We start from the raw sequence: 17,451 nt of genomic DNA, 5'->3' as shown, positions 1-17,451 counted from the left end.
CCTGGGACGCCAGGTGGGTGATTCCCCTCTAATCAGGGACTGGTTTAGACCTGGGACGCCAGGTGGGTGATTCCCCTCTAATCAGGGACTGGTTTAGACCTGGGACGCCAGGTGGGTGATTCCCCTCTAATCAGGGACTGGTTTAGACCTGGGACGCCAGGTGGGTGATTCCCCTCTAATCAGGGACTGGTTTAGACCTGGGACGCCAGGTGGGTGATTCCCCTCTAATCAGGGACTGGTTTAGACCTGGGACGCCAGGTGGGTGATTCCCCTCTAATCAGGGACTGGTTTAGACCTGGGACGCCAGGTGGATGCAATTAGTTATCAGGTAGAACACAAAAGCAGCAGACTCCAGACCTCATAGTGTGAGAGTTGAATACCCCCTGGTCTAGGTAAAGCTCACTCTATGGGTGCATCTCAATGGTCTTAGTAGAGCTGTCGCTTTCTTTAAAAAAATAACGTCACCTTTATTTTTAACTAGGCAAGTCGGCTAAGAACAAATTCTTATTTACAATGAAGCCTAAGTCGGTCGACCAAACCCACTCTATGGGCGCTTCTCAATTGTTTTAGGTGTTCTCTCCTTGTTTCCTTCCCTTCATCTGTACCGATGTCTTTTCTACTTTTATATAAAGTGTATGTATGTATATGAGTTCCCACATCTCCGACACTGGAGAGAAAACATTTTTCAACTGAAGTTCATGTCAGTCCACTTCCTGTCAGGAAGGAATTACACTTCTTGTCAAACATGTCATTCTAAAATAAACTCAGCAAAAAAAGAAACAACCCTGTCTTTCAAAGATTATTCATAAAAATCCAAATAACTTCACAGATCTTCATTGTAAAGGGTTTAAACACTGTTTCCCATGCTTGTTCAATGAACCATAAACAATTAATGAACACGCACCTGTAGAACGGTCATTAAGACACTAATCTTACAGACGGTAGGCAATTAAGGTCACAGTTATGAAAACTTAGGGCACTAAAGAGGCCTTCCTACTGACTGAAAAACACCAAAAGAAAGATTCCCAGGGTCCCTGCTAATCTGCGTGAATGTGCCTTAGGCATGCTGCAAGGAGGCATGAGGACTGCAGACCAGGGCAATAAATTGCAATGTTTGTACTGTGAGACACCTAAGACAGTGTTACAGGGAGACAGGATGGACAGCTGATCGTCCTCGCAGTGGTAGACCACTTGTAACAACACCTGCACAGGATCGGTACATCCAAACATCACACCTGCGGGACAGGTACAGGATGGCAACAACAACTGCCCGAGTTACACCAGGAACGCACAATCCCTCCATCAGTGCTCAGACTGTCCGCAATAGGCTGAGCGAAGCTGGACTGAGGGCTCGTAGGCCTGTTGTAAGGCAGGTCCTCACCAGACATCACCGGCAACAACGTCGCCTATGGACACAAATCCACCGTCGCTGGACCAGACAGGACTGGCAAAAAGTGCTCTACACTGACGAGTCGTGATTTTTGTCTCACCAGGTGTGATGGTCGGAGCTTTACACCAAGGCCTGTACTCTGGAGTGGGATCGATTTTGGAGGTGGAGGGTCTGTCATGATCTGGGGCGGTGTGTCAAAGCATCATCGGACTGAGCTTGTTGTCATCGCAGGCAATCTCAATGCTGTGCGTTACAGGGAAGACATCCTCCTCCCTCGTCTGGTACCCTTCCTGCAGGCTCATCCTGACATGACCCTCCAGCATGACAATGCCACCTGCCATACTGCTCGTTCTGTGCGTGATTTCCTGCAAGACATGAATGCTAGTGTTCTGCCATGGCCATCGAAAATCCCGGATCTCAATCCCATTGAGCACATCTCAGAACTTGGTGGAAGAGTGGGGTAACATCTCACAGCAAGCACTGGCAAATCTGGTGCAGTCAATGAGGAGGAGATGCACTGTAGTACTTAATGCAGCTGGTGGCCACACCAGATACCCCCCTTTGTTCAGGGACACATGTCTGTAGAACTTATTCAGTTTATGTCTGTTGTTGAATCTTATGTTCATACAAATATTTACACAAGTTAAGTTTGCTGAGTCGCTCGCGGTTTGCAGTTGACAGTGGGAGGACGTTTATTTTTTTATATTACTCTATCAATATCATATTTCTATTAGTTATAACATCTGTCCAGATCATAAAACACAGAAAAGTGAGACAGGAGCCTTTTATATTGAGAGTAGATCGTTAAATAAATGTCTCGATGTTACCATGTTTACGTATCTGACAATGACGTCACTAGTGAGGCGATGTCCCATTGATACCACAGCAGTCAGTGCATGATTCAGTGCACCAGTTACATATGCTAAAGATCCTAAACATGTCCTCCATCCACCACACCACCAGTCTCCATTATGTTACAATGGTAGATGGAACAGTCATCACTTCAAACAGGACATGAATACTGTATGTACACAGTAGTGTTCTCTGTGTTTTAAATATTGGAGGTGTGTGAGAGATCACAGGGGTGTTTGGATCATATTAGCCTGGTGTTCTCCTTTCAGGTCAGGTCATCTGTAATTGTGCAGGCGCCTGCCTGTCTCGTTTATATGCTAATGACATCCAAGGTGTTTAGTCGTCTGTCCCATTTAAATCAGTCAGGAGTTTTACACCGGATTCATTAGCTCCCATCCTGGCTCCGACACTGCCAAATGTCTGACAACAATCGCTGCATTTTAAGCATGCCCCCCCCAGCTAATCCATGTGTTTAGAGGACAGCAGCACAGTGATTATCCTGTGATTGCATGTGTGGCTGAGTGCATGCCCCCAACACTAACCAGGAAAGATGCATAGAGTTTGTTTGTTTATTAATGGTAATAATTCCCCCCTCCCCATGCTGTCTGGCTGGGTGACTGGCTTGCTGACTAGCTGACTAGCTAGCTGACTGGCTTGCTGACTGACTGACTGGCTTTCTGGCTTGCTGGCTGACTTCAGTAAGAGAAAATTGATCTCCCTAAGACTGACCTCCGAGACTGACCTCCGAGACTGACCTCCGAGACTGACCTCCACGACTGACCTCCGCCTTCGTGACTGACATCCGCGACTGACCTCCGCGACTGACCTCCGAGACCGACCTCCGCAACCGAGACTGACCACTGAAAGGCATGTGCAGCATGGATGTTATGCTTCTTCCCTGAATTGGAAATGAATGAATACAGTTTTAGTTATTTTTTTTCTTCTTCTCTTCTTTCTGTTGCAGACATACTCAGCAGATCACTACACTCTGTTCCCATCAGATCTCCACTCTATATCCCTCCATGTGGCCGCAGCCTGCCGATTTCCTGGGTTCAACGCAGAAGCTGGAATCCTCAACTACTACCGCTCCGATTCGTCACTCGGGATCCACGTAGACGAATCAGAGCTGGACCACACTAGACCCCTCCTGTCATTCAGGTGAGTGGAGGAGGGGCTTGTTGTACCAACCCACCAACCACAGCTTTCAGTGGGTGAACCGGGTTAGCGTTGATTTCATTCGATTTGGAACCTGAATGCCTTCCGGGTGTGAGCCGTGTGCCCCGTTGTGACCAATGTCGAAGTCGGCTCAAAGCAAAACTGACATAGGTTAAGCACATGGAGTGATGAGTAGGATTCTGTGTGTTCACATGCAACAGTGATTGCTTTTGATTTTAAAAAAAATGCTTTATCTGCCTTCCCTAAGAAAACCAGTTTGAAAATTCAAACAGATTTTTTGGAGAAAGAGATGTACTATGCTGCGTTGTTGACAATACGACCGAGCGGCACAGATTACTGTTCCATTTGAGCAGGGCGCGCCTCCAACACCGGCTTCGCCCGGACACGTGACGGGCCAAAACCCGGGCCAGCTTAATCAAACTCCCTTATCCATAACCCGGGGCAGCTTAATCAAACTCCCTCATTGAATATTGTCTCAATTCATCCTAAATTACAACCTGACACTCTTTGGTAATACTCTCTGGATGTGTTACTCTGCATGTGAAAGTGGCTATTGACCATTTCCTGTTTGTCTTGTTGTTGTTATCCTCATCTTCCCCTCCCCCTTTTTTTTTTTTGTTATATTTTTTTTTGATTGACCTCAGTTTCGGCCAATCCGCCGTCTTCCTGCTTGGTGGAACTCAGAGGGAAGACCCGCCCACTGCCATGTACATGCACAGCGGTGACGTCATGGTAATGTCAGGACACAGCCGCCTCCTCTACCACGCCGTGCCTCGCGTTGTCCCCGCCCCCAAGGGAGACCCCTTACACCCCTCTCTGGAGGAGGATGGCCTAGGCCCAGGGTCAGACCAGGGACTCGCACAGGACCATACCCAGGGAGAGGCCACCCTGATCCAGCCGGTATCAGAGGAGGACTGGGCGGTGTGCTCCAGGTACATCGAGACCTCCAGGGTGAATATGACCATCAGACAGGTGCTTGGGTCTGGCCAGGCCTTCCCCGCCATGGACATGACAGACAAACGAATAGACGTGGGACACACGGATGGGTACCATGACAGCCAGGATGGAGAGAATGTGGGACTGAAGAGGAGGAGGAGGAGTGACTCATGAGACACCACACCAATAGAGGTTACATGTATGGACTGTTAAATGTTAACAGGTCTAAGAGGAGTACCAGAAGACCGTTATAATAAGAGTTCTACTGTACAGCGTTACCTCTAATGATGAATATTTATTTCTGGATAATTTCACATGGTGATGTTGTAATAAATGTGACATTGTATTTAAAGAAATTGTGGACTCCTTCATTTTACACCAAATGAGTTATACAGGGTTAGCTGTTACATACTGTATGCAGACTGACGTCATAGTGGAGTTATGTGAGGGTCAGCTGTTACATACTGTATGCAGACTGACATCACAGTGGAGTTATGTGAGGGTCAGCTGTTACATACTGTATGCAGACTGACGTCATTGTGGAGTTATGTGAGGGTCAGCTGTTACATACTGTATGCAGACTGACGTCATTGTGGAGTTATGTGAGGGTCAGCTGTTACATACTGTATGCAGACTGACATCACAGTGGAGTTATGTGAGGGTCAGCTGTTACATACTGTATGCAGACTGACGTCATTGTGGAGTTATGTGAGGGTCAGCTGTTACATACTGTATGCAGACTGATGTCATAGTGGAGTTATGTGAGGGTCAGCTGTTACATACTGTATGCAGACTGACATCATAGTGGAGTTATGTGAGGGTCAGCTGTTACATACTGTATGCAGACTGATGTCATAGTGGAGTTATGTGAGGTCAGCTGGCAAGGTGTAGGCCGGTTCAAAGCACTGAAACCACCATATCAAGATCACAGAATCTGGGTTATCTGGATCAGAATGATCCTTTCTGACTTAGTTTCTTTAAACCGGATTAAAAAAACACCCCGATTTAATCTGATGCTGGATTACAAAAAAAAGACGATTACAGAACCCAGAACATTCTCATCCAGATTAAAAGTTGTAGAAAAACTGGGCCCTGGAGACAGAGAGAGAGAAAATAGCATCAACAAAAACAGACCATAAACATCCCTCATTGGAAACCTATTAAAAGTGATTTGTTTTATAAAAAGTGATTGTTTGTTTTCTCTATGTGTTTGAAGTCATGTAACGGTGAAGCCACCTGAAGTTCTTCACACTTCTTCACACTGGATTAATTGCCTCCTATTGAGAATGTGTTTCTTAAAGGGGTCAGAGAAACCTGATAGAGGGAGAATAAATTGGTTTCATGGTGAGATCTTTTGTGTTTTCTTCTGTACTACTGTAAACCCAACAGTTTATACTATAGCAGTGATTATTAGTCAACTATAGTTGAGTTCAGAGTTTCACTACATTAATTACAGCAAACAAAATTGTTTTTATAAATGGGTTGTGATGTTTGTCTCTGCGAAATAGGGAAAAAAATAGTCTTTCCTTCATGGTCCATTTATGGAGAAAGTAATGTTGGAATGAGCAGTGAAGTGAACTGCATTTGACCCATATCACATGATGAGTTCGCCAGAAGGCCAGCAGATGGCGATAATGAGTCGTATCATCTTACCGTCCAAAGGCATTTGTATGCGATACATTTGTATACCCTGCGGTCCGGTTCGTACGTAAATTCTCCACTCAGGCTGCAAAGACGTCCATTTCCTCCTCAACTCGATTTAATGGCGAGAAGGCGTAAAAAAACAAACAGTGGAAAATATATGCGTCTGTTTTTTGTGAAACACCATTTTCCACCACCGTGCTAAAGTGGCTAATGTTAACTCCCTGATGTTGTGGCCCTCGTTCAGCCAAGGGGAAACAACAGACTGCTGCAACCTGATTGGCTGAACGCAATACGCAACATCAGGGACTAGCATTCCTAGGTAGCCACTAGCATGGTGGTGGAAAATGGTGTTTCGTAAAGAAAGCATACATATTTTCTCTTTTTTTTCCCGTGTGTGCGAGACGAGTGTATAGCCTGCTGCATATAAATGCCTTTGGACGGTAAGATGAAGCAACTCATTATCGTCTTCTGCTAATGATGAGTGAACTGGGGGAGAGATGAGACTTGTAGAAGAGGATCCAGAAAAATGTTATTGTACCGTTTGGGATGTTAGGTCATCATGACATGGACAGATATTACATGATCACTTTGTCATCAAGGGGATCTAAAGTTGTTTTGTACATGTATTATATAATACAGACAGTTTATATATTACTTTATAAGAACACGGAATTCCAAAAGTATGCAGGATAAATATGCCTATGCAGAACCATAGAGAGTTGGACTAACTTTTAGAATGTTGAATATTGTTCTAGACATTCAGTTTCATAGCATTATTTAAATATTCCCCTTTTTATGTCAATGAGGAGCCAACATGGCTACCATAGAATGTTGTAGTGTCATGTTAATGGAGAGCCAACATGGCTGCCATGGAATGTTGTAGTGTCATGTAATTGGAGAGCCAACATGGCTGCCATAGAATGTTGTAGTGTCATGTTAATGGAGAGCCAACATGGCTGCCATGGAACGTTGTAGTGTCATGTAATTGTAGAGCCAACATGGCTGCCATAGAATGTTGTAGTGTCATGTTAATGGAGAGCCAACATGGCTGCCATAGAACATTGTAGTGTCATGTAATTGGAGAGCCAACATGGCTGCCATAGAACGTTGTAGTGTCATGTAATTGTAGAGCCAACATGGCTGCCATAGAATGTTGTAGTGTCATGTTAATGGAGAGCCAACATGGCTGCCATAGAACATTGTAGTGTCATGTAATTGTAGAGCCAACATGGCTGTCAATGAATGTTGTAGTGTCATGTTATGGAGTTATGTGAGGGTCAGCTCTAACAGACTGTATGCAGACTGACGTCATAGTGGAGTTATGTGAGGGTCAGCTGTTACATACTGTATGCAGACTGACATCATAGTGGAGTTATGTGAGGGTCAGCTGTTACAGACTGTATGCAGACTGACGTCATAGTGGAGTTATGTGAGGGTTAGCTGTTACATACTGTATGCAGACTGACGCCATAGTGGAGTTATGTGAGGGTCAGCTGGCAAGGTGTAGGCTGCCATAGAATGTTGTAGTGTCATGTTAATGGGGAGCCAACATGGCTGCCATAGAATGTTGTAGTGTCATGTTAATGGGGAGCCAACATGGCTGCCATAGAATGTTGTAGTGTCATGTAATTGGAGAGCCAACATGGCTGCCATAGAACGTTGTAGTGTCATGTAATTGGAGAGCCAACATGGCTGCCATAGAACGTTGTAGTGTCATGTTAATCGGCTCTAACATGGCTGCCATAGAACGTTGTAGTGTCATGTTAATCGGCTCTAACATGGCTGCCATAGAACGTTGTAGTGTCATGGTAATCGGCTCTAACATGGCTGCCATAGAACGTTGTGGTGTCATGTAATTGGAGAGCCAACATGGCTGCCATAGAACGTTGTAGTGTCATGTTAATCGGCTCTAACATGGCTGCCATAGAATGTTGTAGTGTCATGTTAATCGGCTCTAACATGGCTGCCATAGAACGTTGTAGTGTCATGTTAATCGGCTCTAACATGGCTGCCATAGAATGTTGTAGTGTCATGTTAATCGGCTCTAACATGGCTGCCATAGAAATGTTGTAGTGTCATGTTAATCGGCTCTAACGGCTTGTAGTGTCATGTTAATCGGCTCTAACATGGCTGCCATAGAATGTTGTAGTGTCATGTTAATCGGCTCTAACATGGCTGCCATAGAATGTTGTAGTGTCATGTTAATCGGCTCTAACATGGCTGCCATAGAATGTTGTAGTGTCATGTTAATCGGCTCTAACATGGCTGCCATAGAACGTTGTAGTGTCATGTTAATGGGGAGCCAACATGGCTGCCATAGAATGTTGTAGTGTCATGTTAATGGGGAGCCAACATGGCTGCCATAGAATGTTGTAGTGTCATGTTAATGGGGAGCCAACATGGCTGCCATAGAATGTTGTAGTGTCATGTTAATGGGGAGCCAACATGGCTGCCATAGAATGTTGTAGTGTCATGTTAATCGGTTCTAACATGGCTGCCATAGAATGTTGTAGTGTCATGTTAATGGGGAGCCAACATGGCTGCCATAGAATGTTGTAGTGTCATGTTAATCGGCTCTAACATGGCTGCCATAGAATGTTGTAGTGTCATGTTAATGGGGAGCCAACATGGCTGCCATAGAATGTTGTAGTGTCATGTTAATCGGCTCTAACATGGCTGCCATAGAATGTTGTAGTGTCATGTTAATCGGCTCTAACATGGCTGCCATAGAATGTTGTAGTGTCATGTTAATCGGCTCTAACATGGCTGCCATAGAATGTTGTAGTGTCATGTTAATCGGCTCTAACATGGCTGCCATAGAATGTTGTAGTGTCATGTTAATGGGGAGCCAACATGGCTGCCATAGAATGTTGTAGTGTCATGTTAATGGGGAGCCAACATGGCTGCCATAGAATGTTGTAGTGTCATGTTAATGGGGAGCCAACATGGCTGCCATAGAACGTTGTAGTGTCATGTTAATGGGGAGCCAACATGGCTGCCATAGAACGTTGTAGTGTCATGTTAATGGGGAGCCAACATGGCTGCCATAGAATGTTGTAGTGTCATGTTAATGGGGAGCCAACATGGCTGCCATAGAATGTTGTAGTGTCATGTTAATGGGGAGCCAACATGGCTGCCATAGAACGTTGTAGTGACATGTTAATTTGGAGCCAACATGGCTGCCATAGAATGTTGTAGTGTCATGTTAATGGGGAGCCAACATGGCTGCCATAGAACGTTGTAGTGTCATGTTAATCGGCTCTAACATGGCTGCCATAGAATGTTGTAGTGTCATGTTAATGGGGAGCCAACATGGCTGCCATAGAATGTTGTAGTGTCATGTTAATCGGCTCTAACATGGCTGCCATAGAATGTTGTAGTGTCATGTTAATGGGGAGCCAACATGGCTGCCATAGAATGTTGTAGTGTCATGTTAATGGGGAGCCAACATGGCTGCCATAGAATGTTGTAGTGTCATGTTAATGGGGAGCCAACATGGCTGCCATAGAATGTTGTAGTGTCATGTTAATGGGGAGCCAACATGGCTGCCATAGAATGTTGTAGTGTCATGTTAATCGGCTCTAACATGGCTGCCATAGAATGTTGTAGTGTCATGTTAATGGGGAGCCAACATGGCTGCCATAGAACGTTGTAGTGTCATGTTAATCGGCTCTAACATGGCTGCCATAGAATGTTGTAGTGTCATGTAAATGCTTCATAATGCAGAAACCTAAATGTCCTACCTCTCTAAAAGCATGTCTCTGGACCAATGTATGTTTTAATATCCAAAGTACTAAATCAACTTGAACTCAAACTTGAGAAGTTGAGTGAAAATGATTTGTTATGTTCCTCCTCTCTGTATCTCTCTTTTGCATGCAACATGAGGCAGGTTTCCATTGACGCAGGTTTATTCAACAAAAGGCAATGCCACAGAACAAAACAGTGTAATTGAAACGGAAACTATAGGATAAACGATTGTATTTGTCCGACAGTGGTGGATTTTTTCCTTTGTCAAATTATGATTAAAACAGTGTTTTTTCCCAGTAATGATTGTAGAATCATTTTGCAGGTACACAGGGCATGTGATGTTGTCACATAACCATAAACCTCCACTACACACTTAATTCTTGTCACGCTCTGACTATAGAGAGCCCTTGGTTCTCTATGGTGTTTAGGTCAGAGCGTGACTAGGGGGGTGTTCTAGTCATTCTATTTCTATGTTGGTGGGTTGTATGGTTCCCAGTTAGAGGCAGCTGGGGATCATATGTAGGAAGCCCTTTCTCCCACCTGCTTTGTGGGATATTGTTTTGTGTATGTGCATGTAGCACCAATGATGTCACTGTTCGTTTACTGTTTTGTTTGGAAGTTTTGCTTTATTTAAAGATGTGGAACTTTAATCACGCTGCGCCTTGGTCCGTCTCTCATCACGACCGTGGCAATTCTATATGACCTACTGTTAGCTAAACTATTTTTTCAATTATTTAAAAAAAAATCTTTCTTTGCAGTTCAAGGATTTTCCTGACTTTCAAGAATAGCTTCCCCTTGCTTTTGTAGTTGACTGGATGCAAGTTTCACCGTTGAATTATTTCAGAACTAGGTCTACATGAGGGCAAGTTACACTGTGAAACAGACCTTGGTGATACGTTGGCACATGACAATTATTAGAATCTAGTTATTGCATTCTATCCATGCTGGCTTTTGCGGGCTACAAGAGACATGAAACAGATCAAAATCAAATTAATTTATGTAGCCCTTCGTACATCAGCTGATATCTCAAAGTGCTGTACAGAAACCCAGCCTAAAACCCCAAACAGCAAGCAATGCAGGTGTAGAAGCACGGTGACTAGGAAAAAAAAAACTCCCTAGAAAGACCAAAACCTAGGAAGAAACCCAGAGAGGAACCAGGCTATGTGGGGTGGCCAGTCCTCTTCTGGCTGTGCCGGGTGGAGATTATAACAGAACACGGCCAAGATGTTCAAATGTTCATAGATGACCAGAGGCCTTCCTACTAGAGGTCGACTGATTAATCGGAATGGCCGATTAATTAGGGCCGATTTCAAGTTTTCATAACAATCGGAAATTGGTATTTTTGGACACCGATTTGGCCAATTTAAAAAACATTCTTTTACAACTTTATTAACTAGGCAAGTCCGTTAAGAACACATTATTTTCAATGACGGCCTAGGAACGGTGGGTTAACTGCCTTGTTCAGGGGCAGAATGACAGATTTTTACCTTGTCAGCTCGGGGATTCAATCTTGCAACCTTATGGTTAACTAGTCCAACGCTCTAACCACCTGATTACATTGCACTCCACGAGGAGCCTGCCTGTTACGCAAATGCAGTAAGAAGCCAAGGTAAGTTGCTAGCTAGCATTAAACTTATCTTATAAAAATCAAATCAATCAATCATAATCACTAGTTAACGACACATGGTTGATGATATTACTAGTTTATCTAGCGTGTCCTGCGTTGCATATAATTGATGCGGTGCGCATTCGCGAAAAAGGACTGTCGTTGCTCCGACGTGTACCTAACCATAAACATCAACGCCTTTCTTAAAATCAATACACAAGTATATATTTTTAAACCTGCATATTTAGTTAATATTGCCTGCTAACATGAACTTCTTTCAACTAGGGAAATTGTGTCACTTCTCTTGCAACAGAGTCAGGGTATATGCAGCAGTTTGGGCCGCCTGGCTCGTTGCGAACTGTGTGAAGACTATTTCTTCCTAACAAAAACAGCCAACTTCGCCAAACGGGGAATGATTTAACAAAAGCGCATTTGCGAAAAAAGCACAATCGTTACACGACTGTACCTAACCATAAACATCAATGCCTTTCTTAAAATCAATACACAGAAGTATATATTTTTAAACCTGCATATTTAGTTAAAAGAAATCCAGGTAAGCAGGCAATATTAACCAGGTGAAATTGTGTCACTTCTCTTGCGTTTATTGCATGCAGAGTCAGGGTATATGCAAATATGTGAACTAATTTGCCAGAATGTTACGTAATTATGACATAACATTGAAGGTTGTGCAATGTAACAGCAATATTTACATTTATGGATGCCACCCGTTAGATAAAATACAGAACGGTTACGTATTTCACTGAAAGAATAAACGTTTTGTTTTTGAAATGATAGTTTCCAGATTCGACCATTTCTGTTAGTCACGTCTGTGGAACTTGTTCAGTTTATGTCTCACTTGTTGAATCTTGATATGTTCATACAAATATTTGTGGCACGTATGTGGCAGGGTCTACAGGAAATTAGGGACTACAAAAAGAAAACCGCTTTTAGGATAATACAGTGCCACCGACTTGGCCGACTAACAAGGAATGTGGGCCTCCTATCTCCTTCTCTGTGGCCGATGTAAGACATTTAAACGTGTTAACACTCGCAAGGCTGCTGGCCCAGACGGCATCCCTCAGAGCATACGCAGACCAACTGGCTGGTGTGTTTACGGACATATTCAATAGCTCCCTATCCCAGTCTGTTGTCCCCACATGCTTCAAGATGGCCACCATTGTTCCTATACCCAAGAAGGCAAAGGTAACTGAACTAAATGACTATCGCCCCGTAGCACTCACTTTAAGAGACTAGTCAAGGATCACATCACCTCCGCCTTACCTGCCATGCTAGACCCACTTCAGTTTGCATACCGCCCCAACAAGTCCACAGATGATGCAATTGCCATCACACTGCACACTGTCCTATCCGATCTGGACAAGATAATACCTATGTAAGAATGCTGTTCATTGACTACAGCTTAGCATTCAACACCGTAGTACCACTCAAGCTCATGATTAAGCTGGAGGCCCTGGGTCTACACCCGGCCATGTGCAATTTGGTCCTGGACTTTCTGACGGGCCGCCCCTAGGTGGTGATGGTAGGAAACAACATCTCCACTTCACTGACCATCAACACTGGGGCCCCACAAGAGTGCGTGCTCAGCCCCCTCCTGTACTACCTGTTCACCCATGACTGCGTGGCCACGCACTCCTCCAACTCAATCATCAAGTTTGCAGACGACACAACAGTGGTAGGCTTGATTACCAACAACGACTAGACGGCCTACAGGGAGGAGGTGAGGGCCCTCGGAGTGTGGTGTCAGGAAAATAACCTCACACTCAACGTCAACAAAACAAAGGAGATGATTGTGGACTTCAGGAAACAGCAGAGGGAGCACCCCCCTATCCACATTGAAGGGACAGTAGTGGAGAAGGTGGAAAGTTTTAAATTCCTTGGCGTACACATCACGGACCAACTGAGATGGTCCACCCACACAGAGAGTGTAGTGAAGAAGGCGCAACAGCGCCTCTTCAACCTCAGGAGGCTGAAGAAATGTGTCTTTTCTCCTAAAACCCTGACAAACCTTTACAGATGCACAATTGAGAGAATCCTGTCGTGCTGTATCACAACCTGGTACAGCAACTGCACCGCCCACAATCACAGGGCTCTCCAGAGGGTGGTGAGGTCTGCACAACACATAACCGGGGGCAAACTACCTGCCCTCCAGGACACCTACAGCACCCGATGTCACAGGAAGGCCAAAAAGATAATCAAGGACAACAACCAGCCGAGCCACTGCCTGTTCACCCCACTATCATCCAGAAGGCGAGGTCAGTACAGGTGTATCAAAGTTGGGACCGAGAGACTGAAAAAGAGCTTCTATCTCAAGGCCATCAGACTGCTAAACAGCAATCACTAACTCAGAGAGGCTACTACCTACATAGAGACTCACTAGTCACTTTAAACTATGCCATTTCAATAATGTTTTACATATCTTACATTACTCATCTCATATGTATCTTGTACCATCTATTGCATCTTACCTATGCCGCTCGGCTAATGCTCATCCATATATTTATATGTAAATATTCTTATTCCATCCCTTTAGATTTGTGTATTAGATAGTTGTTGGGGAATTGTTAGATTACTTGTTACATATTACTGCACTGTCGGAACTACGTAGAAGCACAAGCATTTGGCTACACTAGCATTAACAGCTGCTAACCATGTGTATGTGACAAGTAACATTTGATTTGATTGTTTAAAGGGAATTGGGTTCTATTTATGATTCATGTATTTTTTAGCCAGATCCTAATTGGGATGTCAAATTGTATGTTCCTTTTGATGGCGTAGAAGGCCCTTCTTGCCTTGTCTCTCAGATCGTTCACAGCTTTGTGGAAGTCTCTCTCTCTCGATGTTCTGGAGGAGAGCACCAGCTGCCGTTGGTTGTTAAGGTGATGGCGGGCTTGGCTAGGAGCGTTGTAGCAGCAAGGCCTCTCCATGACTTCATTAGACCCAATTATGCCATTTCACTCTTGCTTTGTTTTTAATTGGCCGGCCTGCCCCCGTTACCATGGTCACCGATGGAGCGCTGCTAGCTGCTCTTTTCAGACTGCTTTGGCTAACGGCTAGCTGTGCTCTTGACAGACAGACAAACAGGCTTCGTGTTTTGAGGTCATCTATTGTGAAATAGGTCAGGAGTTTTTCAATGTGATCTGATCAGGAAAAGGTCTGGGCTATGGGAGAGCGGCCATATTATTATATGGGCCTATTATCCTGATGACCATGTGTGGTCAGCAGTGATGTACTGTAGTGGTCAATTCTAAAAGGTTTGTTTACCCTCCACCAACTCCGCCTACTGGTGGTCCGCCAGCATGGAGGTATGAAGTGAGGCATGAAGTCTGGCGTGAAGTGAGGCGTGAAGTCTGGCGTGAAGTCACTCATGATGTATGGCATGAAATCAGGCATGATGTCTAGCATGAAGTGAGGCATGATATCTGGCTTGAAGTCTGGCATGATATCTGGCATGAAGTCTGGCATGATATCTGGCATGATATCTGGCATGAAGTCTGGCATGAAGTCACTCATGAAATCAGGCATGATGTCTGGCATGAAGTCTGGCATGAAGTCTGGCATGAAGTCTGGCATGATATCTGGCATGAAGTCTGGCATGATATCTGGCATGATATCTGGCATGAAGTCTGGCATGATGTCTGGCATGATATCTGGCATGATATCTGGCATGAAGTCTGGCATGATATCTGGCATGATATCTGGCATGAAGTCTGGCATGATATCTGGCATGAAGTCTGGCATGAAGTCTGGCATGATATCTGGCATGAAGTCTGGCATGATATCTGGCATGAAGTCTGGCATGAAGTCTGGCATGATATCTGGCATGATATCTGGCATGATATCTGGCATGAAGTCTGGCATGATATCTGGCATGAAGTCTGGCATGAAGTCTGGCATGATATCTGGCATGAAGTCTGGCATGATATCTGGCATGAAGTCTGGCATGAAGTCTGGCATGAAGTCTGGGATGTAATCTGGCATGAATTCTGGCATGATATCTGGCATGAAGTCTGGCATGAAGTCTGGCATGATATCTGGCATGAAGTCATGAAGTGGGTAGCAGTTTCATAGTGTACGTACTATATGGCCTTTAACGCTAATTGAAAACAATGTTTCCTTCTCCTTGTATTAGCTTATGGCCGGTCATGAGTTTTCACCTGACCAGGAAGGACTCCAGGCCCTAGTTATAGCCTGTAGCCTTGTTATAGAATAGAACTACCAGGTCACATGGTCATGAAAACCAGAAAGCTGCCACCTTGGACCTAAACCAGAAAGCTACCACCCTGTGTTTGACTTGCTTGGTTATTCAGAGGGTGAAAGCTGAAGGAAACTGGCATCCATTTTGTTTTCTGGCCTGTAGAAGAGATTCAGAACCAGGGGTAAATTGGTTCCTTGTCTCCTGTCCTCCACACTGTGACCGTTGAGTTCTCCTCCCCAGTGAGTTCGCCCAAGGGGGAACAGAGGAGTGAAACTACTTTTGTTTACATTTAACATAATCTCCTTTTGTGAGCGAGAGCTGGAGTGCTGGCACTGTGCCTCTCTGTCCTTCTCTTTTTCTATTCCTCCCTCACTTCTGTCCTCTCTCTTTCTCTCATCTTTAGGCAGCCTGTCATTTTTTTCTCCTTCAATTACACCGACTCCCATGGTAACTATTTGCTGAGTGTACCAGAGAGGGTCTGTGAAATGGTTCCAGGGCACCGCTGTAATTGGTAGCAGGTTAGGTGTAGAGAAAAACGCTGTGTGTTTTCCCCCATGCGTTATCACGTGACCAGGTGTTATTGGCTTTCTGATGTAGCTAGGTCGAACTGCAGGCACTGCTAGGAAAATGATGTCATCGAAGCGCTTTGATTTCATAAATTAGTCGTATGTAATGAAACATGTCTTACTAACACATTACTACTACTCATCATGGTTTAGTTCAACGTTTACATTACCCATCATGGTTTAGTTAAAAATGACAAACAGGCTGTACATAAAAATGTACATACGCATCACGGTTTAGTTAAAAGTTTACATACGCATCACGGTTTAGTTAAAAGTTTACATACGCATCACGGTTTAGTTAAAAGTTTACATACGCATCACGGTTTAGTAAAAAGTTTACATACGCATCACGGTTTAGTTAAAAGTTTACATACGCATCACGGTTTAGTAAAAAGTTTACATTGGTTGTTTAATTGATCAAAGTTAGGTATTTTATCTATTCTAATCCGATGATCCCGCCTGCATTGGGAAACTAATCAAGATAGCTTGTGGATATATATTTTCAGTTGTTGTTTGTCTTCTGTCAGATAATCTTTCTCTAAAAGTTATATGCTCAGCTAAGGCCCTGGTAATTCCAGGAGGCCTTTATGTGTGTAGTGCATACAGCAAGTGACTTGACCAGCACCCTGCTGGGCTAATGGTGTAATCCCACCTCTGAATGAAGCCTTTGGTTCGTGCTAAATCAACAGTGATCAACTCACAGGTAGATGCAACGCAATGCAGTGCAACAGTGACACCTGCATGCCAGTGGCGGTAGCGCAGTGGTACTCTGTAGCAGCAGTTTCATCTGTTAGTGTATTTACTGTGTTAGAGGGAGACGTCTTTAGAGGTGTTGATCACAGTGCTCTGTGGTCTCTCAATCAGGTGCTACACTGTAAAAATAAAAAAATTTAAAAAAAAAAAGTGTTGAATCTACTTTTTTTTTTAAATCAAGGCGACAATATTATTTAGTGGGGCGGCAGGGTAGCCTAGTGGTTAGAGCATTGGTCTAGTAACCGGAAGGTTGTAAGTTCAAACCCCTGAGCTGACAAGGTACAAATCTGTCGTTCTGCCCCTGAACAGGCAGTTAACCCACTGTTCCTAGGCTGTCATTGAAAATAAGAATTTGTTCTTAACTGACTTGCCTAGTTAAATGAAGGTAAAATAAATAGTAGATCTAACGTTTATGTTTTTGAGTATAATTTTGTTGTTGTTGTTGAATTTACACAAATTAAGTAAGTCCAGGGAATTAACAATAGTCATGAAAATGTGTTGGATTCACTGACAATATGATTAAATATGAGTTGATGTCACACAAATATTTAGTAAACCCAACACA

General features: G+C 44.0%; 1 protein-coding gene across 1 annotated transcript in view; it reads left to right on the top strand.

Annotated features, from left to right (window-relative positions):
* Positions 1 to 4,706, top strand: part of alkbh1 (alkB homolog 1, histone H2A dioxygenase) — a 15,237-nt gene extending 10,531 nt beyond the window's left edge. The window contains exons 5-6 of the mRNA XM_024430560.2: positions 3,207 to 3,400; positions 4,063 to 4,706. Of these exons, the coding sequence (XP_024286328.1) occupies positions 3,207 to 3,400; positions 4,063 to 4,528 (660 nt within the window). The 3' untranslated portion in view covers positions 4,529 to 4,706. The remainder of the gene's footprint in view (positions 1 to 3,206; positions 3,401 to 4,062) is intronic.
* Positions 4,707 to 17,451: the final 12,745 nt, after the last annotated feature.

The sequence above is a fragment of the Oncorhynchus tshawytscha genome, linkage group LG08, assembly GCF_018296145.1.
Source record: "Oncorhynchus tshawytscha isolate Ot180627B linkage group LG08, Otsh_v2.0, whole genome shotgun sequence".
NCBI lineage: Eukaryota > Metazoa > Chordata > Actinopteri > Salmoniformes > Salmonidae > Oncorhynchus > Oncorhynchus tshawytscha.
The sequence above is the reverse complement of the archived record's forward strand: the minus strand, read 5'-3'. Positions and strand labels throughout refer to the sequence as shown.